The sequence below is a fragment of the Sapajus apella genome, unplaced genomic scaffold, assembly GCF_009761245.1.
Source record: "Sapajus apella isolate SASKATOON/1434 unplaced genomic scaffold, GSC_monkey_1.0 scaffold144, whole genome shotgun sequence".
NCBI lineage: Eukaryota > Metazoa > Chordata > Mammalia > Primates > Cebidae > Sapajus > Sapajus apella.
The window spans coordinates 2,422,312-2,447,319 of record NW_022437084.1 but is presented as its reverse complement, the minus strand read 5'-3'; the positions used below and the strand labels follow the sequence as shown (position 1 = coordinate 2,447,319).

General features: G+C 58.1%; 2 protein-coding genes across 5 annotated transcripts in view; one reads left to right on the top strand and one right to left on the bottom strand.

The window, feature by feature from the left end:
• The first annotated feature begins 188 nt into the window (after positions 1 to 188).
• Positions 189 to 12,448, top strand: TBC1D17 (TBC1 domain family member 17). 2 transcript variants are annotated; one of them, XR_004264586.1, is made up of 17 exons: positions 189 to 388; positions 804 to 902; positions 1,159 to 1,233; positions 3,649 to 3,772; positions 4,635 to 4,842; positions 5,405 to 5,516; positions 5,606 to 5,764; positions 6,402 to 6,530; positions 6,611 to 6,714; positions 7,312 to 7,406; positions 7,888 to 8,004; positions 8,104 to 8,204; positions 8,304 to 8,403; positions 11,143 to 11,240; positions 11,395 to 11,511; positions 11,846 to 12,006; positions 12,103 to 12,448. XR_004264586.1 is itself a non-coding variant. In XM_032264480.1 (17 exons), exons 1-17 carry the CDS (start codon positions 368 to 370, stop codon positions 12,301 to 12,303), a joined length of 1,947 nt encoding a protein of 648 aa, XP_032120371.1. In that variant the 5' UTR covers positions 189 to 367; the 3' UTR covers positions 12,304 to 12,448. The 2 variants fall into 2 exon arrangements, 1 of the variants encoding a protein (XP_032120371.1); XM_032264480.1 differs by having other exon boundaries at positions 11,920 to 12,006.
• Positions 12,449 to 13,330: 882 nt separating this feature from the next.
• The window catches only part of IL4I1 (interleukin 4 induced 1), a 40,149-nt gene continuing 28,471 nt past the window's right edge, over positions 13,331 to 25,008 (bottom strand). Inside the window, exons 1-8 of one of the 3 annotated variants that reach the window (XM_032264479.1) lie at positions 20,269 to 21,517; positions 19,707 to 19,741; positions 19,373 to 19,611; positions 18,621 to 18,733; positions 17,730 to 17,931; positions 15,079 to 15,147; positions 14,643 to 14,779; positions 13,331 to 14,280 (exon numbers count right to left, since the gene is read on the bottom strand). In XM_032264479.1, the coding sequence (XP_032120370.1) occupies positions 13,347 to 14,280; positions 14,643 to 14,779; positions 15,079 to 15,147; positions 17,730 to 17,931; positions 18,621 to 18,733; positions 19,373 to 19,611; positions 19,707 to 19,719 (1,707 nt within the window). In that variant the 5' untranslated portion in view covers positions 19,720 to 19,741; positions 20,269 to 21,517 and the 3' untranslated portion in view covers positions 13,331 to 13,346. Of the gene's footprint in view, positions 14,281 to 14,642; positions 14,780 to 15,078; positions 15,148 to 17,729; positions 17,932 to 18,620; positions 18,734 to 19,372; positions 19,612 to 19,706; positions 19,742 to 20,268; positions 21,518 to 24,443; positions 24,619 to 25,008 lie in introns of those variants that run through there. The other 2 variants (XM_032264477.1, XM_032264478.1) reach the window with 2 other exon arrangements.

The following is a 25,008-nucleotide window of genomic DNA, read 5'->3' as shown; positions in this document are numbered from 1 at the left end:
CCTCCTTGGCTTCGATTCCAGCATACAATATGGAGGAGGAAATAAGCGTTTGAAGGCGTGCTTGCCCCAGCTGGTGCAGCTCTCCGACCCTCCCACTTGTTTACTTCGTGGCGAGAGGGAGAACACTGCGCCTGCGCACACTGCGCGGCCAGCTCCACCTTCGGCGTTGGCGCCACGTGACTCCGATCCGCCCTTGAGGTTCCAGTGGAATAACCCCCTTCTGAGAGATGGTTTCACCCACTCCGGCTCTAGAACGGGTCGGGGCACTACCACTGTCCGGCCCAGAGGGGAGCTATTTTCTCCGGAAGTGACAACACGCTGACTCGGAAAGAGGGGAGGCGGGGCAGTGGGGCCTTCGGCGGCGGCTATGGAAGGAGCCGGCTACAGGGTAAGCACTGAGGGCGCTTTCCCTCGCTTCAGTCTATGCGAAACGCCCGGTCTAGTGTTCAGCTCCGCCCTCAGCCCTTGCGCGTGCTCCTGAGAGTTCGGCACGGCCTTGGCAAACACCGATCTCTCATAAACGCGCCATCACCCTCCCGTCCACCACCCCATGGGAGACCCTCTCATGGCCCCGCCCCTGGGTCAGGCGACTCCTTGGGCTCCGCCCCCTGTGGAACGCACGCCCGCCTCCGAACGCTGGCTGGACCGCTCTCCCCGCCCTGGTCCCGGGGCAATGGCTCTCCCGGCCCCGCCCCCTGAGGGTGGCTCCTCCCGGGGCCCGTCCCTATTGGCTCCCCTGGGCCGGTCCCCTCGCGTGTCGCCCTGGCTTGGGCCCCAAATCTCGCTGGTTCCCCCCAACCCAGGTGGTATTTGAGAAGGGCGGAGTGTACCTGCACACCAGCGCTAAGAAGTATCAGGATCGAGACTCCCTCATCGCTGGTGTCATCCGTGTCGTGGAAAAGGTGCGCTGGGAGGTAGCAGGGCTTGTGCCCGCTCCTAGCGGGATGCAGGCGCTCTGGGATGCAGGCGGCAACTGGAGGAGTTTGGTCTGGCGCTCAGCAGAGGGACCTGAAGAAGGCTGGGGATGGGAACTGGAATGAGGGGCGGGGCTTTGGAAGGCAGAGGGTAGAAACCGGGAAAGTTTGGAAATTTGCAACGGAAAGTTTTGGGAATGTGGTTTAGGGAACGCCTCTAACCGCTCCTCCCTCCTTCCCCTAGGACAGTGACGTCCTCCTGCACTGGGCTCCTGTAGAGGAGGTTGGAGATTCTACTCAAATCCTCTTCTCCAAGAAGGTAGGCTCCACCCGCTTTGCCCTTCTCCACTCGCTTTTTTTTTTTTAAAGATTGGGTTTCACCATGTTGGCCAGGCTGGTCTTGAACTCCTGACCTCAGGTGATCCGCCCGCCTCGGCCTCCCAAAGTGCTGAGATTACAGGCATGAGCCACGGCGCCTGGCCCGCTTTTTTCTTTTTTTTTTTAAGAGACAGGGTGTCTCTGTGTTGCCCAGGCTGGAATGCAGTGGCTATTCACAGGCGCGATCGCACTACTGATCAGCACTGGAGTTTTGACCTTCTCCGTTTGGGACCAGAGCTGGTACACCCCTTCTTAGGCAACCTGGTGGCCCCCCACTCCCGGGAGGTCACCATATTGATGCCAAACTTAGTGCGGACACTCTATCGGTATAGCGCACTACAGCCCAGAACTCCAGGCCTCAAGTGATCCTCCCACCTCAGCCTTCCGAGTAGCTGGGACTCAGGCGCACACCACTGCGCCGGCTCCTCTCACTTTTTTCTAGGTCCGTGCTGTTGGAAGTCATTTGGGGGACCTGAGTACAATCCCAGACCTACTTGTGGGGCATGTGTGACCCTAGTGGGCTCGGGTACTCTTTGCTTCTCGGTTTCCTCCTTTTTGTGAAATGGGCAGAGGGTGCCTGTTCTAGGAAAAAGAGCAGGGACCTTGAGGTGCACAATGTTGGGGACAGCTGACCCCTCTCCCTTTGCTTCTTGGGAAATCCCTGCCAGGGTGCAAGATGACAGCTCAACCTGTGGATTCGAGTTGCTTGAAGGGGAGTGGCATTTCCTCTGGTGCCAGAGGACAGGGCCTGACAGCCTGCTCACCCACTTCACCACTGCTCTCATCTTCCCCATCTTTATATCTCCTGGGACTTCCCATGGCTGGACCCTGACCTGGGAAACTCTGGGATCCAGAGATGAGTCAGATCCAAACCCACCTAAGCCCTCACCTTTACTCACTCTTTGAGAAACTGGTAGATGAGGTCGAAAACCCAAGGAGGTGTTGAAACATGGGTTTCAATCCAGTCAGTCTGATTCCAGATCGCTTCCTGGAAAAGCAGACGTTTGAGCTGGGACTCTAAGGATATGAAAGGACAAGACGATATTTCAGGGACAGCAGAAGAGCCTTCAAGGCACACGGAGAAGTTGGATGCCTCTGGAGAGGGTTTTCAGTTCCTGCTCAAACGTCTGCTTTTTTGAGAGGGAGTTTCGCTCTTGTTACCCAGGCTGGAGTGCAATGGCGCGATCTCGGCTCACCGCAACCTCCGCCTCCTGGGTTCAGGCAATTCTCCTGCCTCAGCCTCCTGAGTAGCTGGGATTACAGGCACGCACCACCATGCCCAGCTGATTTTTTGTATTTTTTTTTTTTTTTTTTTTTTTTTTTTTTTTTTTTTTTTTTTTTTTCTTGACCTCGTGATGCACCCGCCTCGGCCTCCCAAAGTGCTGGGATTACAGGCTTGAGCCACCGCGCCCGGCTCTTTTTTTTTTTTTTAAAGAGATGGAGTCTTGCTCTGTTGCCAGGCTGGAGTACAGTGGTGCAATCTCGGCTCACTGCAACCTCCGCCTCCAGGGTTCAAGCGATTCTCCTCCCTCAGCTTCCCAAGTAGCTGGGACTACAGGTGCCTGCCACCACACCCAGCTAATTTTTGTGTTTTTAGTAGGGACAGGGTTTCACCATGTTGGCCAGGATGGTCTCGATCTCTTGACCTCGTGATGTGCCCGCCTCAGCCTCCCACAGTGCTGGGATTACAGGCATGAGCCACCACAACCAGCCTGTAGAGGGGTTTTTTGTGGGGAATGAGACTTCCATTGGAGCTGTCGAGTTCCACCCAGGGTCAGGAAGTCAGCACCACAGAGCTAGTGACCAGACACTGGAAGACTGAGCTGGACACCCATGCCGCCCCAGGGCAGGAGGATGAAGATAAACCTTTACCTCCTTGCTCCACAGCCAAACACAGCCAAGGCACCCGGAAATTGCCTTAAGTCATTTCTGCTTTTCAGGTGTGCCTGCCTGTGGTTGGTAGAATTTGTCTTGTGATTCGGATTCTAGCTGCAAGGAAACCTGGGAAATGCAGTTTTTTTTTTAGAGTCTCACTATCTCAAAGGGTGGAAAGTGGTATCTTACCGTGGTTTTGTTTTGTGTTGTCCTAATGAGTACCAACAGCATACGTTAAGCATTCTACAGTCTGACTGCAGAGCCACCTGCCATGTCGCATGGACCCCCCCCACGCACCAGGAGACATGGGGTCAAGTCCTGGCTCTCTCTGGCTGCATTGGGTGACCCTGAGCAAATGCTGTACCTTCTTTGTGCCTTAGTTTCCCTCTTTGGTCACTGGGGCTATCTTCCAGGGTAGCCTCAAAGCTCAGATCTGGAAACTGAATCCACAGCCCCTTACTGTCTGCTCCTTTCCCCAAAGGACTCCAGTGGGGGTGACTCCTGCACTTCTGAGGAGGAACCCACCTTTGATCCCGGCTATGAACCCGACTGGGCCGTCATCAGCACTGTGCGGCCACAGCCCCGACACTCGGAGCCCACGAGAGGTAGGCTGAGGAGGTGGCCCTTGGGAGGCGTGTGTGGGCCAGGTATGACACATCTTGCTCTCAGTGGTCATGGCCCCAACGGCTTTGCGCCCCACAGTCAAGAAGGCCACCAGTCACCACCTCCCAGTCCAAGGAGCATGGACATGAATGGGGGTACAGGACCATCCCAGCCCAGGGCAGCATGACCAGTGTCTCTGATGTTGCAGTCTTGCTCATCCTGCTGGGCTCCCGGATTGGCTGTGGGTGCCCCCACACGAGGCCTGCCTCTGAGGTTCGAGGCTGTGGGGGCAACAGATGCAGCCACTTAGGGTGATTTGCACCATTCTGGGGTCACACAGGGTTCAGGGGACATCTAGAGAAGGCACATGGCCCCTCTGGGGAATGGAGACCCCTTCCAGGAAGAGGTGATGCCAGACCTTGGTGCTGAGGGACACTTGAGAGTTTTCTCTTCTGGCAGAGAGAGTAGCCCGTGCAAGTTGGAGGCAGGCGGCCCTGGTGTGTTTAGGGAGCTGCTGGCCTTTGTTGTGGCTCAAGTGTGGGATTTGGAGGGAAGAAGGGTTGGAGGTAAGATAGGCGGGGAAAAGGGACGGACTTGAGGGGCCTCAAATGCCAGGCTGAGGAATAGGTCCTTACCCTGCAGGTCAGGGGGTACCTAGGAAGGTTCTGGAACAGGCGTATGTCCACTGGGCTCTCTTCGCATCTTACTCTTCTGTGCTTCTGAGGAATGTGAGGCCAGAGGCCAGGGGGTGGCTGGTGGCGGCGCCCTCAGGAGATACCTGTGCCGAAGGGACATCCTGGGGTGAGGTTGATAAGGCCGGCTCTGGCCTCCCACACCTCCCCCAGCACAGCGCCGTCTCCCTAGGTGCAGAGCCCAGCTCCCCTCAGGGCTCCTGGGCCTTCTCGGTGAGTCTGGGGGAGCTCAAGTCCATCCGCCGCTCCAAGCCGGGCCTCAGCTGGGCCTACCTGGTTCTGGTGACCCAGGCCGGAGGCTCCCTACCTGCTCTGCACTTCCACCGCGGGGGCACCCGTGCCCTGCTGCGTGTCCTCAGCCGCTACCTGCTGTTGGCCAGGTGAGCTCTTTCCCAGTGCTGGGCCTTTAACTGGATCCAGCCCTCCCTGGCTGCTGCGTGATCCCTTGCAGCTGTGAAAGAAACACAACTCGCACTGATTTAAAGGAAAGCAAAGAGTTGACCAGTACATGTAACTGAGAAATCAAAGGGGAGTGTTGATTTCAGACAGAACCCAGGTCCTAAAATGTTGGAAACAGTTACCCTTTTTCCTTCTGAGTTTGTCATTTTCTGGTCCCCCAGCATCCCTGGCCTAACAACCCCACTGGATAGAAAGCATCTCTTTCCCCACATTCCAACAAGATCCCAGAGCTGCTTCTCATTGGCTTGTCCCTGAGTCAGTCACCCTGGCCCAGAAGATGAAAGGCCCTCATTGGCCAGGCCTGAGTCGTGCCCACCCCTGGGATCCAGTTCTGGTCCCCCTGTAACAGCATCCCCAGAAATGAGGGATTCTCCAGGGGCGGTTGGGATGCTGCGGCTGGAACGGATGTCGGGCGAGCACAGCCAGCCTGGGACACTGGGCCCCTATCTGTGCATCACCTGTGCGTCACCTCCCGCCTCCCAGCTCCCCACAGGACTCCCGCCTCTACCTTGTCTTCCCCCACGACTCCTCTGCCCTCTCCAACTCCTTCCACCACCTGCAGCTCTTTGACCAGGACAGCTCCAATGTGGTGTCTGTGAGTGTCCCGGGCACCAGGCCTGGTGGGTGTGGGCAGGGAGGGTCAAGAAGGGGTGGGCCGTGACCTACCTTTGGCCTCGTCCCCAGCGCTTCCTCCAGGATCCCTACTCCACCACCTTTAGCAGCTTCTCCCGAGTGACCAACTTCTTCCGGGGTGCCCTGCAGCCGCAGCCCGAGGGAGCCTCCTCCGACCTTCCCCCGCCGCCCGACGATGAGCCTGAGCCTGGGTTCGAGGTCATTTCCTGTGTGAGTAGTGAGTGGACCCTCCCTGTCAGCTCTGGCTCTATCTCCTGGACGCATGACTTCATTTCGCCGGGTCTCAGTTTCCTCCTTGGTAAACCGGGGATGGTAATGGGACCGCCTCAGTGCATAAGGACAGCTCTGCCATGCACAGTGAGCACCTGCTTGTTTTTATTATTGGGGCACCCCTCCTAACTGGGGGGTGACTTGGCTGCTCAGCCTGGGCAAGGCTGCTGCCTGCCCCTGAATGTTAGTCATTCAAAAGCTAAGAAGTGCTCTGAGGCCGGGCGCGGTGGCTCCAGCCTGTAATCCCAGCACTTTGGGAGCCTGAGGCAGGCGGATCATGAGGTCAGATCAAGACCATCCTGGCCAACATGGTGAAACCCCGTCTCTACTAAAAATATAAAAATTAGCCAGGTATGGTGGGGCATGCCACCATGCGCCCAGCTACTCAGGAGGCTGAGGCAGGAGAATGGCTTAAACCCAGGAGGCAGGGCCTGAAGCCAGCTGAGATTGTGCCACTGCACTCCAGCCTGGGCGACTGAGCCAGACTCCGTCTCAAAAAAAAAAAAAAGAAGTGCTCTGTGCTGGTGGACTGAAGCTGCCCCACTGAGCCCCAGGCTCATTTGCCCTCCACCCATAGGTGGAGCTGGGGCCTCGGCCAACTGTGGAGCGTGGCCCTCCAGTCACAGAGGAGGAGTGGATGCGCCACGTGGGCCCTGAGGGCCGCCTGCAGCAGGTCCCTGAGCTGAAGAACCGGATCTTCTCGGGGGTGAGTGCCAGGGCAGGTGGGAGGATGGGCCAGGGCCAGAACAAGGGCCCACTGAGCTGCCTGTCCCCTCACATCCCCAGGGTCTGAGCCCCGGCCTGCGGCGTGAGGCGTGGAAGTTTCTCCTGGGGTACCTCAGCTGGGAGGGCACAGCTGAGGAGCACAAGGCCCATGTACGCAAGAAAACGTGAGTCCTCTGGAGGCCCTGCCAGGCACAACATCTGGCACCTCCTAGGGCACCAGAGAGCAGGTTCTGTGCATGCTGGTTGTGAGCCCACTGTATCTGGGCGCCATCTTGAGCCTGTGGAGTATAGCAATGAACAAGCCAGACCCGTCCTCACCCCTGTATGGTCTGTCTGCTGTCTCCATTGCAGTTTTCATTTCTGTGCCATACGGTTTTAATGATCATAGTTCTGCAGCATGTTTTATAACCTAAGGAGGGCCTATCTTTCCTTATTCCTGGTGTAGGTAATGTACCTGCCGGGCTCTGAGGATGCAGCAGTGCTGGACAGTTCCCTGTCCCTGGTACCCTATCCAGCAGTGGGGAGGGGTGTATGTGTGACAGATTGTCACCAAACGCCAACAAGGATTTCTGTGTAGTGAGAGGTGTAGTAGGAAGGTGAAGCATAAGGGATGGTGGCAAGAATGATGAGGTGACCTGCTTGGGTCTGTGTGGTCAGGGAGGGGCTCCGCAGGGCTGCCCAGGGAGGTGGCGCCAGGCCGGGAGGTCTCCCAGTGCCGCAGAGAGTGGCGGTCTCACATCTTGCTTCCTTCCATCTCTCAGGGATGAGTATTTCCGCATGAAGCTGCAGTGGAAATCTGTGAGCCCCGAGCAGGAGCGGAGAAACTCACTCCTACACGGATATCGCAGCCTCATCGGTCGGTGTCAGGGGTGGCGCTCAGGGTAGATGGGAGCAGGGAACAGCAGGAGGGCCTCGGGCACTGGTGTGAGGGGGAGATACAGGGAGCCCCCTGCATCCCAACACCAGGGAGGGGGCACCTGGGAGGGAAGCAGCGCGGACCGTCGGGGAGTGGCCCCAGCAAGCAAGGCTCTTGAACGGATGGGGAAGAAGAGGAGCTGGCTGCCTTGGGTCCAGTCTCAGCTCTGTCCATGATGCCTCATGATCTTGGCAAGTGACTTTGCCTCCCTGGGCTTCAGTTTCCCCCACTGTGGGAGGATACAGCCAGCTGGTGAGCGGGAGGCCTGGTGCCTCAAAGCAGGAGCATCGGTGATGGTTTCTAGAACCAGCTCTGCTTCTCCTCCTGGAGCGAGTGCTGTGCTGGGGGCTGGCCCTTGTGGCCAGCAGGGATGGGCCCCTCTACTCTTCTCACCTTTGCACCCTGCGCCCGGTCCCCGCAGAGAGAGACGTGAGCCGCACTGACAGGAACAACAAGTTCTACGAGGGTCCCGAGAACCCGGGGCTGGGCCTGCTGAATGACATCCTCCTCACCTACTGCATGTACCACTTCGACCTCGGTGGGCGCCAGGCCAGAGGCGGGGTGGGGCCGGGCGGGGCCGGGCAGGGCCGGGGGAGCACTGTGGGCCTGGCTGTAGCCTGACCCTTTGTCCCCCCAGGCTACGTCCAGGGCATGAGTGACCTGCTCTCCCCGATCCTCTACGTCATTCAGAACGAGGTGGATGCCTTCTGGTGTTTCTGTGGCTTCATGGAGCTCGTGGTGAGGCTTGGGTCAGGCGTGGGACTGGGGCCCATGGAGCCATCAGGGGGCCTGGCACCTCACGGAGGCTGCCCTCCTTCCCCTGTTTCCATCCCACAGCAAGGGAACTTTGAAGAGAGCCAGGAGACCATGAAGCGGCAGCTTGGGTGCCTGCTGCTGCTCCTGAGGGTGCTGGACCCCCCACTCTGTGACTTCCTGGGTATGTCTCTCGGGCGGGTGGGCAGGAGCCAGTGGGGCCACAGACCTGGACAGAGTCTCTGGTAGCAGCCACAGGTGACGTTCTGGACATTGGGTCCTGATCCAAAAAAGAGACACATCCCCACGCGACCTAGAACGTAGAGGCAGAATTGCCGTTTGAAGCCAAACGTCACCAAACGCACAAGCGCGGGCACGCTGGCTCGTCCCGCCCACATGCTCACCTCCATCCTGTTTGGCCTTTACCTTTGGCTTAACCTGCTGGGTACTTTACAGAAATAAGGACCTGGATGTTCCTGCCACTTCTTACCTCCACCTGACTGTGGCTCACCTTGAACCAGGGATCAGAAACTGGTTCTCTGGGCCCTAAGGCTGGGGGTGCTGCATCCTGGCTTTAGTGTTTTTTATTCTTCACCTGGGCACGGTGGCTCACGCCTGTAATCCCAGCACTTTGGGAGGCCGAGGCAAGCAGATCACCTGAGGTCAGGAGTTCGAGACCAGCCTGACCAACATGGAGAAACCCCGTCTCTACTAAAATTAGAAAATTAGCCGGGCGTGGTGGCGCATGCCTGTGATTCCCAGCTGTCTGGGAGGCTGAGGCAGGATAATTGCTTGAACCTGGGAGGCAGAGGTTGCTATGAGCCAAAATGGTACCACTGCACTCCAGCCTGGGCAGCAAGAGCAAAACTCTGTCTCAAAAAAAAAGGAAATAAATGTTTATTCTTCATTACTTGGTCAGTGTAAAAACTGCAAGAAATTTAGATGAAGAAGAAAAAGTAAGGCTGGGTGTGGTGGTTCGCACTTGTAATCCCAGTACTTCGGGAGGCGGAGGTGGGAGGATCAGTGAGCCAAGGAGTTCGAGACCAGCCTGGGCAACATTGGGAGAACAGAAAAAATTGAGAAACTACAAAAAAAATTAAAAATTAGCCTGGGCACAGTGTAATCCCAGCACTTGGGGAGGCCGTTCAGCTGGATCACTTGCGACCAGGAGTTCCAGACCAGCCTGGGCAACATAGCAAAACTCTGTCTCTACTAAAAATACAAAAAAAAGTAGCCAGGTATGGTGGCACATGTCAGTAATCCCAGCTACTGGTGAGGTTGAGGCACGAGAATCATAGGTGTTGGTTAGCAGTCAGAGAAACTGCCACTGCACTCTAGCCTGGGAAACACAGTGGGGGTGGGGGGAGGCCAGGTGTGGTAGCTCATGCCTGTAATCCAGCACTTTGGGCGCCAAAGTGGGTGGATCAGGAACACCTGAAGTCAGGAGTTTGAGACCAGCCTGGCCAACATGGTGTGAAACCCCATCTCTACTAAAAATACAAAAATTAGCTGGGCTTGGTGCACGCCTATAGTCCCAGCTACTCAGGAGGCTGAGGCAGGAGAATCCCTTGAGCTGAGGTCGTACCACTGCACTTCAGCCTAGGCAACAGAGCAAGCCTCTGTCTCAAAAAACAGAAAAAAGCATGTTCAAGTTGCTGTTGATAACATTATTCTTTTTGAGTACAGATGGCGATGATAATAAGTTAACTTTTTTATGGACATTTCCTCACTGATGCTTTAGGACCCCCAGGAAGGGAACTGAGATATTCTGGCCTCGCCTTACTGATGAGGAAACTAAGTCATGAAGAGCCTCACTCCCTGGGGCTCAAGGAGAGGCCACCTCTGTGTCATTCAAAGTCTTCTCAAACATCACTTTTCTTGACTGCATGGTGTTCTGTCCACCTGCAAGATGTGGCAGAATTGATTTAACTTCACCTGCTGGAGATTTGGGTCCTTTGCAGGTATTGTTTTTTTTTTGTTTGTTTGTTTTTTTTTTTTGAGACGGAGTTTCACTCATGTTACCCAGGCTGGAGTGCAATGGCACGATCTCGGCTCACCGCAACCTCCACCTCCTGGGTTCAGGCAATTCTCCTGCCTCAGCCTCCTGAGTAGCTGGGATTACAGGCACACACCACCATGCCCAGCTAATGTTTTGTATTTTTAGTAGAGACGGGGTTTTACCATGTTGACCAGGATGGTCTCGATCTCTTGACCTCGTGATCCACCCGCCTCGGCCTCCCAAAGTGCTGGGATTACAGGCTTGAGCCACCGCGCCCGGCCAGTTTTTTTTTTTTTTTTTTGAGATGGAGTCTCGCTCTGTCACCCAGGCTGGAGTGTGCAATGGCTTGATCTTGGCCCACTGCAACCTCTGCCTCCCAGGTTCAAGCGATTCTCCTGCCTCAGCCTCCCAAGTAGCTGGGATTACAGGCAAGCGCCACATGCCTGGCTAATTTTTGTGTTTTTAGTAGAGATGGGGTTTCACACCATGTTGGCCAGGCCCGTCTTGAACTCCTGATGTAGGTGATCCACCCTCCTTGGCCTCCCAAAGTGCTGGGGTTACAGGCGTGAGCCACCCCACCCAGCCCTCAGCTTATTCTTGCTAATAAAAATTTGTATCTAGGAGTGCCAGTTTCCTTAGTTCTCACCGGCAGCAGGCACTGAGGTCTGTTTCCTCCGGTGCGCTGGCACCCTGCCTCCCTTCCATGTCTGTGGAAGATGTGCAAGTATAACAACACACTTCTGGAAAGTGGGACAAAGGAGGGCAAGGTCCGGGTTCAAAGCTGCTCCTGCCTCACCTCCGAGGGTCCCAAGCCGGGCATAAGTCACTTGCCTAGACTTGGGGAGGGTCCTCCAGCCAGGATGGCTTCTTAGACTCTCAGTTCCAGCGCTGGACAAGGCTGAGTGGGCTCCATGTCCTCCTCAGATTCCCAGGACTCTGGTTCTCTCTGCTTCTGCTTCCGGTGGCTGCTGATCTGGTTCAAGAGGGAATTCCCCTTCCTGGATGTCCTTCGGCTGTGGGAGGTGGGCCAGCCAGCTGTGGGAGGGAGGCCTGAAGGGGCGGGCTCTGCCACCTGTGGGAGAGGATGGGAGGTTGGGCAGAGAGGGGCAGACCCTGGTGGGACCTCAGGCCCAGGCTGGGCCATGACCCCTCCCTCTCTCTGTCCCACACCCCCAGGTACTGTGGACAGGGCTCCCTGGCCCCAATCTGCACCTGCTGGTAGCCTGCGCCATCCTAGACATGGAGCGGGACACCCTCATGCTGTCCGGCTTTGGCTCCAATGAGATCCTGAAGGTGAGGCGCCGGCTCCCTCCCGCACCGCCCTCCCCCCCCAGAGCTGGGCTCGTCCAGGGCCGCAGTACCCCCGGGGAGCAGGTGCTCAGCGTGGGATTATTGAAAGCCTGGTTAGCTGAGAGCGCCGCCGGGGTGGGGCCGCATGGGTTTCTCTCCCGCCCCATCCCTTGCCTGCTCCCAGCAAGGTCCTCACAGGGCAGGTGGGTGGGGACCTGCCCTCCCCCAGTACGTGCTCAGAATGCTCCCAGAGGCCTGAGAAGCATGACTCCCCCAGCCCCCAGCGCTCCTCCGAGCCCCCAGAGGGCCAGCCCGGTGTGTCTTCATTGTTCCCCAGCACGAGGCACAGAGTGGGCGCTCGGGCGGAGGTGGCTGAGTGCTGGCTGGCGCCTGACCCACCCCCTCCCGCAGCACATCAACGAGCTAACTATGAAGCTGAGCGTGGAGGACGTGCTGACGCGCGCCGAGGCCCTGCACCGCCAGCTGACCGCCTGCCCCGTGAGTGCCCGCCCGCCCCGCAGCGCCCCCGCCCGAACCCCGCCCCTATCTCACCGTCACCTTCTGCTTTTCGCCGCCCTCGCCCGGTGCCTCTAGGAGCTGCCCCACAACGTGCAGGAGATCCTGGGGCTGGCGTCGCCCGCAGAGCCCCACAGCCCCTCGCCCACCGTGTCTCCCCTGCCACTGTCGCCCACCCGGGCCGCGCCTTCCCCGCCGCCCCCCGCGGACACAGCCCCGCAGCCCGACAGCAGCCTGGAGATCCTGCCGGAGGAAGAGGACGATGGCGCCGACTCCTAACCCCGCCAGGCAGCCTCGCTCTGCACAGGCACTTTAGCCCGCGCGGGAGGCCAGGGACACCTGCGAGGGGGCGGGTGCGCTCCGCCCCCGGCCGCCGCGCCCTCCTGATAAGCTGGCTTCATTAAACTGACACTTCTCTTGTGCAGTTGGCTTCATGTTAGTGGGGGGAAGCTGCCACGTGGGCTCCGACCTTGGTGGGGATTGTGGCTCGGCAGAGCCTAGAGTGAATGATTGGGGTTTGTGGAGGCAGGGCTCCCTGAGTTGCCTGATTTGATTTGTTTGTCTTATGAGATGGAGTACTGCTCTGTCACCCGGGCTAGAGTGCAGTGGCAGATCTCGGGTCACTGCAGCCTCTGCCTCCCGGGTTCAAGCAATTCTCCTGTCTCAGCCTCCCAAGTAGACAAGACTACAGGCGTGCGCCACCACACCCGGCTGATTTTTGTATTTTTGGTAGAGGCGGGGTGTCATCATGTTGGCCTGGCTGGTCTTGAACTCCTGACCTCAGGCGATATGCCTGTCCCGACCTCCCAAAGTGCTGGGATTACAAGCGTGAGCTACGTCGCCCGGCCTGACTGCGGGTTTTGGAGGAGTGGAGTGAAGATGGGGTGCTCGGGGCAGCAGCTGTGACCTGGTAGCTGCGTGGGAACACTTCCCGGGCATAACCAAGGTGGAAGGGCCTGCAGAGCTGCACGCTGAGTCTGCCCTTCCAGCTGCTGCTTATGAGAAAAATCATCTGTTCAGCCACTGTCAGCCGGGCTGTTCCTAGCATTAGGACCCATCTGTGCTTCGGCTTCGTGACAGTCGGAGATGGTCTCCATGACTGCCATTTCCCGGTGGTGCAGGGAGTCCGTCCTGTTCCCTCTGCGTGTCCCCCCTCCTGTGGAGCCCCACTCTCCGGGAAGAAGTGAGGGGCAGATTGTGGAAGGCTCCAGGATAGGCGCGGCACCTGCTACCTGCAGGGCTAGGGGTTCCGATGCAGGCAAACTGGGGAAGTAACTGAGCCACGGGGGAGGCTGGACCACACGGCTTTTTCCGAAAATACTTTAATGCCAGGTCCTCGTGTAGGTAGTGTGCTGGAGAGGTAACTGGCCTTGGACTGGAGGGTGGCTGCCCTCTTCCTCTGCCAGGTCATACGAGGGGCTGCCCGCCACCCCATGCGCATGCCCCTGCCTCTGCCTCTGCCCCTCTGCGCTGGCCGTCTCGAATGCAGGCTCCTCCCGGCTGTTGATTTTGATGGCGGCTCGCAGCGCCGACTTGACCGCCGTCTCCACCCAGCCGTGCGGGTAGGCGGTGTGCTCGCCGGCGAAGTAGATGCGGCCGTAAGGGACAGACCAGTCGTACGGCCCGTAGTCCTTTTCGGTTTGCCAGAGCGCCGGCGGCTGCACCACGAAGCCACCCTGGCTGTGCGGGTCCTCGGCCCAGCGCTTGACGACGCCGGTGCCGTCCCAGAGCTGGCGCACGAACGGCCCGTGCAGCGCCGCCACGTCTTCCAGCGCCACGCGCAGCGCCTCTTCCTGGCTCAGGCCGGCGAAAGCCGCGGCCGCGTCCGACCACGTGTACGAGGCCAGCAGCAGCGCGCCCTCGCGCGGCGGCGGGTAGAAAATCATGCGCGACGGGCGGTCTGTGTTCGAGTGGCCGCCCTCGATGTCCTCCTCGCGCCAGAAGGGCCTGCGGAAGCTCAAGAACACCTTGGTGGCCGGCACGTAGTGCAGTCCCCGCAGCGCCTCCTGCATGTGGCGGGGAAGCGGCGGCGAGAAGGTGATGCGCTGCACCGCCGGCCCGCTCGCGGTCAGCAGCACCACGTCGGCCTTCAGCGCCTTCAGATTCCGCGCCCGGGGAAAGTTCTTGATCTGCACTTGCACATCATGCGGCCCCTGGGTTATCGCCACGACGGGCGCGTTCAACAGCACAGGCTCCAACAGCGAGCTCAGCAACGCGCGTGGCAGCAGGTCCCAGCCACCCACGATGCGGCTGTACCTGCGGGCGGGGCAGGGGCGTGACCCCGGGTTCTGCGGCCCCGCCCCTCCGTCTGGCCCCACCCACTTCGGCTGCTGGCCCTTATGTTCACCGACCCGCTCCCACTTCATCCACCTCTCCGGATCCCGCCCGTTCCTGACATCCTGGAAGCCGCAGTAGTGGATTGTGTGACCTGGAACTCCACCACTTCTCCTCCCCAGGCCGTGCCCTTTATCCGGGAACCCTTTACCCCTCCCCTGTCAATCAGGTCACGCCCTTCACAACAGCTCCGCCCCCCAGGCCCCGAGACTCCTCCCACTCCCCATACTTGCCACGATTGGCCCCCGCCCGCCCCTCCCCTGCCCGTCGGCCCCGCCCCTCACTGGAGCCTGTCGCTGAGGCAGCTGTGGGCCCGGAGGGCCTCCGCAAAGCTGAGATAGAAAAAGCCATCCTCGGACATCACGTCTCCCAGAAGCTGCACGGCCGGCCGGCTCAGGTTCCCCTCCCCGAGGAGGTATTCCTGCAGAGTGGGCGCGGGCCGAGGTCAGGGCCCAGGCAGGCGGCACCCCCAGAGAGGACCCTTCCCCAGCCAGGCCTCCTGATTCCATGACACGTCCTTGGACCCTAGAGATCCGGTTCCCGCTCTGTGACAGATGAGGGAAACTGAGGTCCAGAGAGAAGGCGTGTCCAGCCCCCGGGGTCAGGCAGGAAGGCAGTGGCAGGACTAGGGTCCCAGGTTCCCGCCTCCTGACTCTCTGGGGAAGGCCCACGGTCACTCTCTTTGCCTTGCGTCTCAGCAGAACCAAGAACCCCACTCACCAAGAGCGTGTGCCTTTCAAACTTCTTCATTGCCTTTCTGCAGCCCAGCATCTTCAGGTCTTTGAGGGCCTGTTGTGGGAGAGGCAGACATGATGCCGCGCTGCCGGGGCAGCCAGGGTGGAGGCTGGGTCTGGAGCCCACCCCTGGCTTCTCCTTGTGGTTCTGCCCATGGCCAGCCTTTCACCACTCTGAAGCCTCTGGGCTTTTGTCCACGCCATGCCCTCTGCCTTGCCCTCCTCTGCAGCTCAGATGCTGCCACTCCTCCCATCTTCCCAAACCGTTAACACCGCCTCATCCCCCTCGTTTGCCCAGCTGGTCACAGCTTGTCCCAGTTGGGTGTTATTTTGCCTATTCCTGCGCCAGCCTGTGAGCTCCATGGAGGCAGGGATGTGGGCAGCTGGAGAGGAGGCTGGGAGAGGGTCTCAGACGTGCTGTGTCCTCCCGGGGCACAGTGATTATTGGTTGCTGGCCACGGGCTGAAGCTGGCCCCCTGTGCCACTGGTCAGGGCTGACAGGGCATGGTGGCTGAGAAGTTTACCTACCAGTTCGTCCCCTGCCCACAGCCTTCCTGTGGCTCCCAGCGCCTAGAGCCACAGAGTTCTCACCCCTCAGGCCTGGTGTTCCAGGCCCCTGCCAGCCCCTCAGTCGTCTTTTTTTTTTTTTTTGAGACGGAGTTTCACTCTTGTTACCCAGGCTGGAGTGCAATGGCGAGATCTCGGCTCACTGCAACCTCCGCCTCCTGGGTTCAGGCAATTCTCCTGCCTCAGCCTCCTGAGTAGCTGGGATTACAGGCACGCACCACCATGCCCAGCTAATTTTTGTATTTTTAGTAGATACGGGGTTTCATCATGTTGACCAGGATGGTCTCGATCTCTTGACCTCGTGATCCACCTGCCTCGGCCTCCCAAAGTGCTGGGATTACAGGCGTGAGCCACCGCGCCCGGCGTCTTTTTTGTTTTTGAGAGGTAGTCTCGCTCTGTCGCCCAGGCTGGAGGGCAGTGGCACAATCTCAGCTCACTGCATCCTCCACCGCCCAGGTTCAAGCAATTTTCCTACTTCAGCCTCTCGAGTATCTGGGATTACAGGCGCACCACCACCATACCTGGGTGATTTTTGCGTTTTTAGAAGAGATGGGGTTATGCCATGCCAGCCAGGCTGGTCTCAAACTCCTGACCTCAGGTGATCCACCCACCTCCCAAAGTGCTAGGATTACAGGTGTGAGCCACCGTGTCCGGCCTCTTTTCTTTCTTTTTTTTTTTTGAAGATGGGGGACTCTGTCTCAAAAAAAATAAATAAAATGAATAAATAAAAATAAAAGGTATTAGGGAAGGCTTCCTGGAGGAGGGGACATTGGAGCTGGCTCTTGAGGGCAGAGTAGGAGTTCCTGTGTGGGGAAGGGAAAGGCATTCTGGGCGGGGTGGGATGCACAGGTGTAGTGGGAGTGAGGAACACAGCTGGGGGCATGGGGACCACCATGAGGACAAAAGTTCCTCAGAGGAGAAAAGAATGTGAGGCTGGAGGGGTGCAGGAGGGTAGGCCAGTCAGGGCTCAAAACTGAGCCAGAGGCAAGGCGGAGCCACCAGGGGCTGTGAGCAGTATCACTCTGAGTGTGTGGGAAGACGCTCCTCTACCAGGTTGGGAAGATGGAGCCTGTGCAGCTGGAAGGGAGACTAGGGGAGGGCCCAGGGCAGAGGAGGAGGCCTGAGCTGGGGTGGGCAGAGGGGAGCAGGGCATGAGCGTCCGGGGGCAGGGGTGGGCACTGACAGTGGGGGAGGTGGGCGAGTAGGAGGTCGGGAGGAAGATGGCTCCTGGGGGTCTGCCCGTGACTGTGGGATGGTGGGGCCATCGTGAGATGGGGGCAACAGGAGGCGGAACGGGTTTAGGGGAAGGTGTTGAGCCCAGTGGTGCTAGAGGGCCTGGGGTGGGACACAGTCCAGGGTCTTGGGAGACAGATTTAGGAGATGTCAGTTTCTGGATCCACACTGGAGACCGGGGAGGTTATCCAGGACAGTGTGTGGGTGAAAGGGGAAGAGACCAAAAGCCGATGCAGCTTTGGGGTTAGCAGTACTTATGGGGAAGCTAAAGAAGGGAGCTGGGCCAGGCGCGGTGGCTGCCGCCTGTAATCCCAGCACTTTGGGAGGCTGAGGCGGGCAGATCACCTGAGGTCGGGAGTTCAAGACCAGCCTGACTGACATGGAGAAACCCCGTCTACTAAAAATACAAAATTAGCCAGGCGTGGTGGCGCGTGCCTGTAATTCCAACTACTTGAGAGGCTGAGGCAGGAGAATCACTTGAACCCAGGAGGCGGAGGTTTCGGTGAGCCGAGATCGCGCCATTATACTCTAGCCTGATCGACAGAGTGATACTCCATCTCAAAAAAAAAAAAAAAGTGAGTTGGGAGATGACCCACAGGCACAGAAGCCCGTGGAGTTGGCCACTCTCATTCTCCGATTTCTGTGGGTAGGTCAGTGGTTAGACCTCATGGCACACATGCCCTTGGTCGAATTTCCGTCTCTACCAACAGGCACCCAACCCCATGGAGGGGACCCAAGGAATAAGAAAGAAGAAAAGCCAGGCCAGGGAGCCAGCCAGGGCGAGCTGGGGAGGAGGACACAGAAGTCAGAGCGGGAGGAGGTGCGGCAGGTGCCCACCTGGTTGAGAGCCATCTGGTAGATGTCTTCAGGCGAGTGGCCCTTTTCCTGGGGCCGCAGGGCGTAGCCCAGCTGCTCAGGCAGCTTCTCCACCATGTAGTTGCGCAGCTTCACCTCGTGCACCTCCGTCCACGTGTTCTCGTCGTACTGGGTGAACTTGGTGAGGTTGAGCCCCAGGACCTGGCAGAGCCTATGGAGGATCCTGAGCGAGGGAGCAGGTGGATGAGGGCCAGGCTCCTGCGGGGGTGGCCTGGTCCCTAGTGGGACTTGGGAGGTGGGAGGGGAGAATAGCTGGGGGCCAGCATGAGGCTGGGAGTGGGGCTAGATTTGGGGTGATCAGTGCTGGGGAATGGGAATGAAATGGGGACAAGGTTGGAAGGCTTAGGGCAGCACCAGGATTAGGATTGGGTTAGGAGCGGGAATAGAGGCTGGATTAGAATCGGGAAGGGGGGCAGAGTTTGGGTTGGATGGGGGTTTGAGGTGGGGAGGGGCCTGGGGCTGGAGTGCCTAAAGATGTGGGGGTGGTGGAGCTTCAGGGCTGCAGGGGACCACAGAGGAGCTGGCGTTTGGGATGGGCAGGGCTGGCTTGGGGTCTGGTGAGTGAGGGCCGGGCTCCGGTGGGGGTGGCCAGGTTCCTAGAGGGACTTGGGAGGTGGGAGGGGAGAGCAGCTGGGGTCCAGCATGAGGCTAGGGACCAGGTGGCCTGAGTGTTGCCAGAGGCCGGCTGCTGGGGCTGAAGCGGGACTGTCACGGGGATCAGGTGAAGGATGGGGTCGGAGGCTGGGTTTGGGTTTGGGAGTCAGAGCTGGAGTTCGGGCCTGCTCTGGCATGGGCGTAGAGCTAGGGGGCTGGCTGAGTCAGGGCACATGTGTGGGTGGGTTGCCAGGTCACCTGTGGGAGCTGGGCATGCGCATGGCTCCCAGCTCCCCAATCCAGCCTGTGTTCCGGTCCCGGTAGGTGAAGATTCGGCCCCCAATCCTGTTATCTGCCTCTAGGATGGTGACCTGAGGGAAACCGTAGGGTGAGGAGGGCCCTTCAGTTCCACCCATGACCATTCCCTGCTCCCCTGCCCCGTGCCAGCCCCCTGCCTTCTTCCGTCCTCACAGTGGCACAGACCTAGACCCTAGACTAGGCGAGGGTCCCTTTCTGTATGTGAGGTGGGAGAACAGAACCGAGTGAGCAGTTCCAGAGTACAGCAGGAAGGCCGCCAGCTAGACTTCAGAGGGACTTCCCGGCTCAGAGAGCTGGGAGATAAACCCTATATGTAGAAGTCCCAGGGCTGGACCGTTCTCATTCTTGGATTTCGGTGAGTAGGTCGGTGGTTAGACCTCAGGGCACACATCCCCTTGGTAAAGTTTCCAGCTCCACTGACAGGCACCCCACCCCAGGACAGAGGGGCTTTCTGTGAGACTTCCCTCTGGGATGAGGAAAGTGGGACAGGAAAGTCTAGGGCCTCTCAATGATGACACGTGGCAGTAGGCAGTTTGGGCCTAACCCCTAGACCAGGGGGAAAGGTAGCCTCTCCTTCCCCTCCCCCACCCCACCTCGCCCCTTCAATCAGGATCGGGGCCAGGTCCCTCTGCCCAGGGACCCCAGCCTGCAGCAGGAGGGACTCCAGGTAGACTACAAGCAGCACTTCCCACCTTGTGTCCGGCATCGCTGAGCACCTTGGCGGCCACCAGCCCAGCCACGCCAGCGCCAACCACAATCACCCTCTGGGGCTTGAGGGTCCGATCGAGGCCCAGGGTCACCACCTTGAGCAGCTGCTCGTAGTCAGGATCGTGCATGCATTTCTCGAAGGGGTCCTGGCTGCGTTCGGTCTTCCAGTCCTGGGAGGCTGCCAGGCTGAGGAGGATGAGGACGAGGACGAGGAGGCGCAGGACTAGGGAGGGGGAGGACAGAGTCAGCGGGTGCACGGCGGGTGGGGGGAGAGGGGTTCTGCTCACTTGTCCCAGAGCCCCTCCTCTGCTTACTCACCCAGCGGGGCCATGACTGTCGGTGGGAGATGGCGCCTGGGGTGGAGGAGAAGTGAGGGCCACTGTGACTGCCGCCTCGGTGCCCTGGAGCCTGACTCTGTCTCCCATGGGCTGCCCAGCTGCTGCACCCAGCCCTCCCCCCATCACTGCCCTCCTCTCTGGACTTGTGTCCCCCGACCCCATTCCTTCAGAGTCCCCTGGCCGTCCCTGCCTCCCTCCTCAGCGATCTCCTCCGCCACTGCTCTCTCGGGCTGCTCTCTGTCTCTTTTCCCTCTTTCTTTTCTTTCTTTTTTTGACAGTCTTGCTCTGTCGCCCAGGCTGTAGTGCAGTGGTACAATCTTGGCTCCCTGCAACCTCCACCTCCCGGATTCAAGCTATCCTCCCACCTCAGCCTCCCAAGTAGCTGGAGTTACAGGCACCCACAACCACGTCTGGCTAATCACCACATTGGCCAAGCTGGTCTCAAACTCTTGACCTCAGGTGATCCACCCGCCTCGGCCTCCCAAAGCGCTGGGATTCCAGGCGTGAGCCGCCTTGCCTGGCCTCTTTTCCCTCCTCCTCACCTCCCCGCCTGACTGCTTCTCAGTCCCTATTTCTGTGGGTCCTCTCTCTGTGCCCCGACCACTGGCTGTGTCGCTACCTCCAGCTCTTGGTGACAGCAGCACCGCGCGATCCTCTCCTCCGCCCTCCACTGCCTCTGCTGTGGCCCTTTCTCTCCCCTTCAACTGGCAGAGCCCCGCCCACCCCTCCTTTTGGGAAATTGGCCAAGGGAAATGAAACTGGTTTTCTGGAGTCACAGAGTGAGATACTCAGTCTAGCTGAGGTTGGAGAAAGGGGGTCGAGGAAGTCGCTCAGTCTCTTCTTCCTTTTGCCCCAGATAGTTCTGGGGTGGTTTGGAGGCCAGAAATAGATGCTCAGGTAACTGTGTCGACAGTGGGGAATGCCCCTCGGCCGCCCCTGTCCCTGATCACCGGAGCCGTTGTTTCTACCCTCCCCCATGCTGCCTTGATTCCTGCGGCCTGGGGACAGAGGGGCTACAGTCCCTGGGCCAGGCCAATTTTCCCCTCCAGGTCCCTCTCCATCAGGTGATGCCATGTCCTATGGGGCCTCCCATGGTTCCACTTCCCCCTTCACTTGCCACTCAGAGCCTCAGTCTCCCCCTCTGTCAAAAGGGTGTAGCAGCAGTAGGACTGACAGCCATGGCCCAGGGGTCAGGACGTGGGCTGTGAGCCCGCCCTCCCCTCTGTGGCTCCTGTCTGCAGCTGTCAAATGGGGATGTCACGGTGTTTTAGGACCAGGTAGTACAGGAAGCAGCTCCTTTGGAAATGCCAGGAGCTGTGGCCGCAGGGGCCCTGGGGGAGGGGTTCTGTGAGTGGCCACCCAGCAGGTGGAAGAGCTCAGGCTTCACCCATCCCTGCCTTGAGAACCACCTTAGTGCTCAGGGCTGGGTGTGGGGCAGCACCTTGAAGTGGGCGGGGGTGGAGAAGAAACAGCGGGGACTTTCCGTGGGGGTGGGGGGAGAGGGAGCCGGGGGCTTGGTGAGGGGGAAAAGCAGAGGGAGCAATTCTCCTGATTAAGGGTTGTCAGGGGCATTACCAAGAAGATGGGAAACGCCTGCAGTAAATCAAAGAGGGATGTGGTTTATGGCCAGGGAGGGCTGGGGGTGAATGTGAGTAAGAAGTCTACGGGAAACCATCAGAGAGCTGGACGGGCCCCAGGCCGAAAGAGCTCGGGTCAGCAAAAACAGCGACAAGGGCCGGCGGTGGCTCATGCCTGTTATCCCAGCACTCTGGGAGGCTGAGGTTGGCGGATCACCTTATGTCAGGAGTTCAAGACCAGCCTGGCCATCTGGTCAGGTGAAATGGTGAAACTCTGTTCTACTAAAAATACAAAAATTAGCTGGGTGTGATGGCTGGTGCCTGTAATCCCAGCTACTCAGGAGACTGAGGCAGGAGAATCGCTTAAACCCGGGAGGTGGAGGTTGCAGTGAGCTGAGATCGTACCCCAACCATTCAGTCTGGGCCACAGCAAAAGCGACTCCCAAAAAAAAAAAAAAAAAAAAAAAAAAAGTAATGATGAAAGTGTTCCCGTGGCGATCACCTGCTCGGAGGCCGCCCAGTGCTCAGGGCTTTGCACCCATCGTAACCCTCACAGTGCCTGCATTTGAGGCCAGGTATGGTGGCTCACACCTGTAATCCCAGCACTTTGGGAGGTTGAGGAGGGCGGAAATCACTTGTGGTCATGAGTTCGAGACCAGCCTGTCCAACACGATGAAACCCCCTGTCTCTATCAAAAAAAAAAAAAAAAAAAAAAAAAAAAAAAAGCCAGGCGTGGTGGTGTGGGCCTGCAATCCCAGGTACTGGGGAGGTTAAGGCAGGAGACTCCCTTGCACAATGGAGGCGGCGGTTGCAGTGAGCCAAGATTTTGCCACTGCACTCCAGCCTGGGCGACGGAGCAAGACGACATCTCAAAAAAACCCCAAAAACAAAAAGCAAAAAAAAAAAAAAAAAACCCAACAACAATGCCTGCATTTGATAGATGAGGAAACTGAGGCTTGGAGATGGCGAGAGGGTGGGGCAGAAGAGGACCTCAGGTCACAGAGAGGGGAAGGGGCTTGGCCCAGTCTCAGTGCTTCATTCACAGTGACGTGTTGCGTAAGAACGGGGCAGGATTGGGGTCTTATTCACCTGTGCCTCGGCCTGGGTCCCACAGCGGGGAATGGCCGTGCTGGCGGGTCCTTGGCAGGTCGGGCAGACCCCAGGTGCCCAGCCCCTGCCCAGCAGCTTGTTCAGCTCTGCAGCCTCATAGCAGCGCAAACGACCATGGAAAGGGGGGCAGAGCCAACTGGCTCCCAGGGCATGTCCCAGGAGTTTTTGGGTCCCCAGAGTGGGTGGGGCCCCGCACGATTCCCCTTGTCCTTGGTCACACAGGGTTGCCGCACAAAGCTCCTCTGGCTCTGGGCTCATGTGCGGCTCCCCTTGGTGCACTTCTGCCTTTTTTTTTTTTTTTTTTTGAGACGGAATCTTGCCCTGTCACCCAGGCTGGAGTGCAATGGCACGATCTTGGCTCACTGCAACCTCTGCCTCCCGGGTTCAAGTGATTCTCCTGCCTCAGCCTCCAGAGTAGCTGGGACTACAGGTGCACACCACCACTCCTGGCTAATTTTTGTATCTTTAGTAGAGATTGGGTTTCACCATGTTGGCCAAGCTGGTCTTGAACTTCTGACCTTGTGATCCGCCTGCCTCGGCCTCCCAAAGTGCTGGGATTACAGGCATGAGCCACCACACCTGGCTGCAATTTTTGTATTTTGAGTAGAGACAGGGTTTCACCATGTTGGACAGGCTGGTCTTGAACTCCTGACCTCAGGTGATCCACCCGCCTAGGCCTCCCAAAGTGCTGGGAGCCACCGGGCCCAGCCTCCAGGATCATTTCTGATACTAAGGAGATTGGTGTTCAGGTTAAATTAGGTTTACGGATGAGGGTGGAATTCTGGAAAAGCGGTTTGGATTAGGTGAGTCAGAGACAGGAGGGAGAGGATGGGGAGGAATGGCATGGTCAAGGATCTGTTGACTTCAATTGATTTAGGGATATCCTGGTTTTATGGTGGTTTCTAGCAAACAAGGTTAATCCTCCTAGATAATGGTCTTTGGCGGGGGCAAATCCTACCTTATTTGGTTGGCTTCTAGAACCACAATGACAGTTTCTTCTTTTTTTTTTTTTTTTTGAGACAGAGTCTCGATCTGTCGCCCAGCCTGGAGTGCAGTGGCATGATCTCGGCTCACTGCAACCTCCGCCTCCCGGGTTCATGCAGTTCTCCTGCCTCAGCCTCCGGAGTAGCTGGGATTACAGGCATGCGCCACCATGCCTGGCTAAATTTTGTAATTTTAGTGGAGATGGGGTTTCACCATGTTGGTCAGGATTGGTCTCGACCTCCTGACCTCAAGTGATCCACCAGTCTTGGCCTCCTAAAGTACTGGGATTACAGGTGTGAGCCACCACGGCCAGCCCATAATGACAGTTCTGACGGGGTTTAGGTCATGTCTGTACAGCAGTCATATACCTGGCCCCACTGGGGGCGTTGTGGCACATCAGGGCAGCTGATGCTGATGGGGGCAGCACAGACTTGCTGGGGACAGGGCCCCTGCCTTATGTATATACGGATTCTCTTTTCTGAGTCTGTGAAAAGACCCTAAGTGGTCAGTACTAACACTTTCACCAGCTGAGCACGGTGGCTCACGCCTGTAATCCCAGCACTTTGGGAGGCTGAGGTGGGTGGATCACAAGGTCAGGAGTTTGAGACCAGCCTGGCCAACATGGTGAAACCCCATCTCTACTAAAATTCAAAAATTAGCCGGGCATGGTGGCACATGCCTATAATCCCGGCTACTCAGGAGGCTGAGGCAGGAGAATCGCTTGAACCTGGAAGGCGGAGGTTGCTGTGAGCCGAGATTGCACCATTGCACTCCAGCTTGGGCAATAAAGTGAGACTCCATCTCAAAGCAAAACAAACAAAACTTTCACCAAGGCTTGGGTGGGTGAGCATCCTGCCTAGGGGATGACCTGGGACCTGGGTGGGAGACAGGGGGTCCAGGCGCAGATGGCGAAAGGGACTCAGGAATCAGGACAGAATTACTGAGTGCCCTGATCTTTGGCCCGACCGCAGGGCAGGGTCCCCTTCCCATGGAACCCTCCTTCCCGTTTCCAGAACATCCCAGGGACCCGGGCGGGGGGCACTCACTGCATGGCTGGCTCTGAGGGGCTGTCTCAGCACCCATGGCTTCTCTGGTTAGCCCAGGACAGAAGTCATCATTGGGCGTGTGCGGAGCCGAGGTGAATGATAGCGGCGATGTCCTGAGGCCCTTGTTAGATCAGATGCCAGGGTTCCTGGTGCTGGGGTCGGAGCAGCTGGGAGGCTGTGAAAGGTAGGTTCCCCTTTCTCAGAAGGGTTTTATTATGGAAACTTTCAAACCTCTAAAACCAGAGTGGCCAGTGTGATGAACCCAGGGGTAGTGATGGCTTTGCACAGCCCGTGTTTCACTGACATCCCCTCCCTCCCCTCACTGGATTTATTTTAGAGCAAATTCCAGACACCATATTTTCTTTTCTTTTTTTTTTTTTGAGATGGAGTTTCGCTCTTGTCAACTACGCTGAAGTGCAATGGTATGATCTCGGCTCACTACAACCTCTGCTTCCCAGGTTCAAGTGATTCTCCTGCCTCAGGCTCCGGAGTGGCTGGGATTACAGGAACATACCCCACACCTGGCTAATTTTTTTTTTCCTTTCTTTTTTTTTTTTTTTTTTTT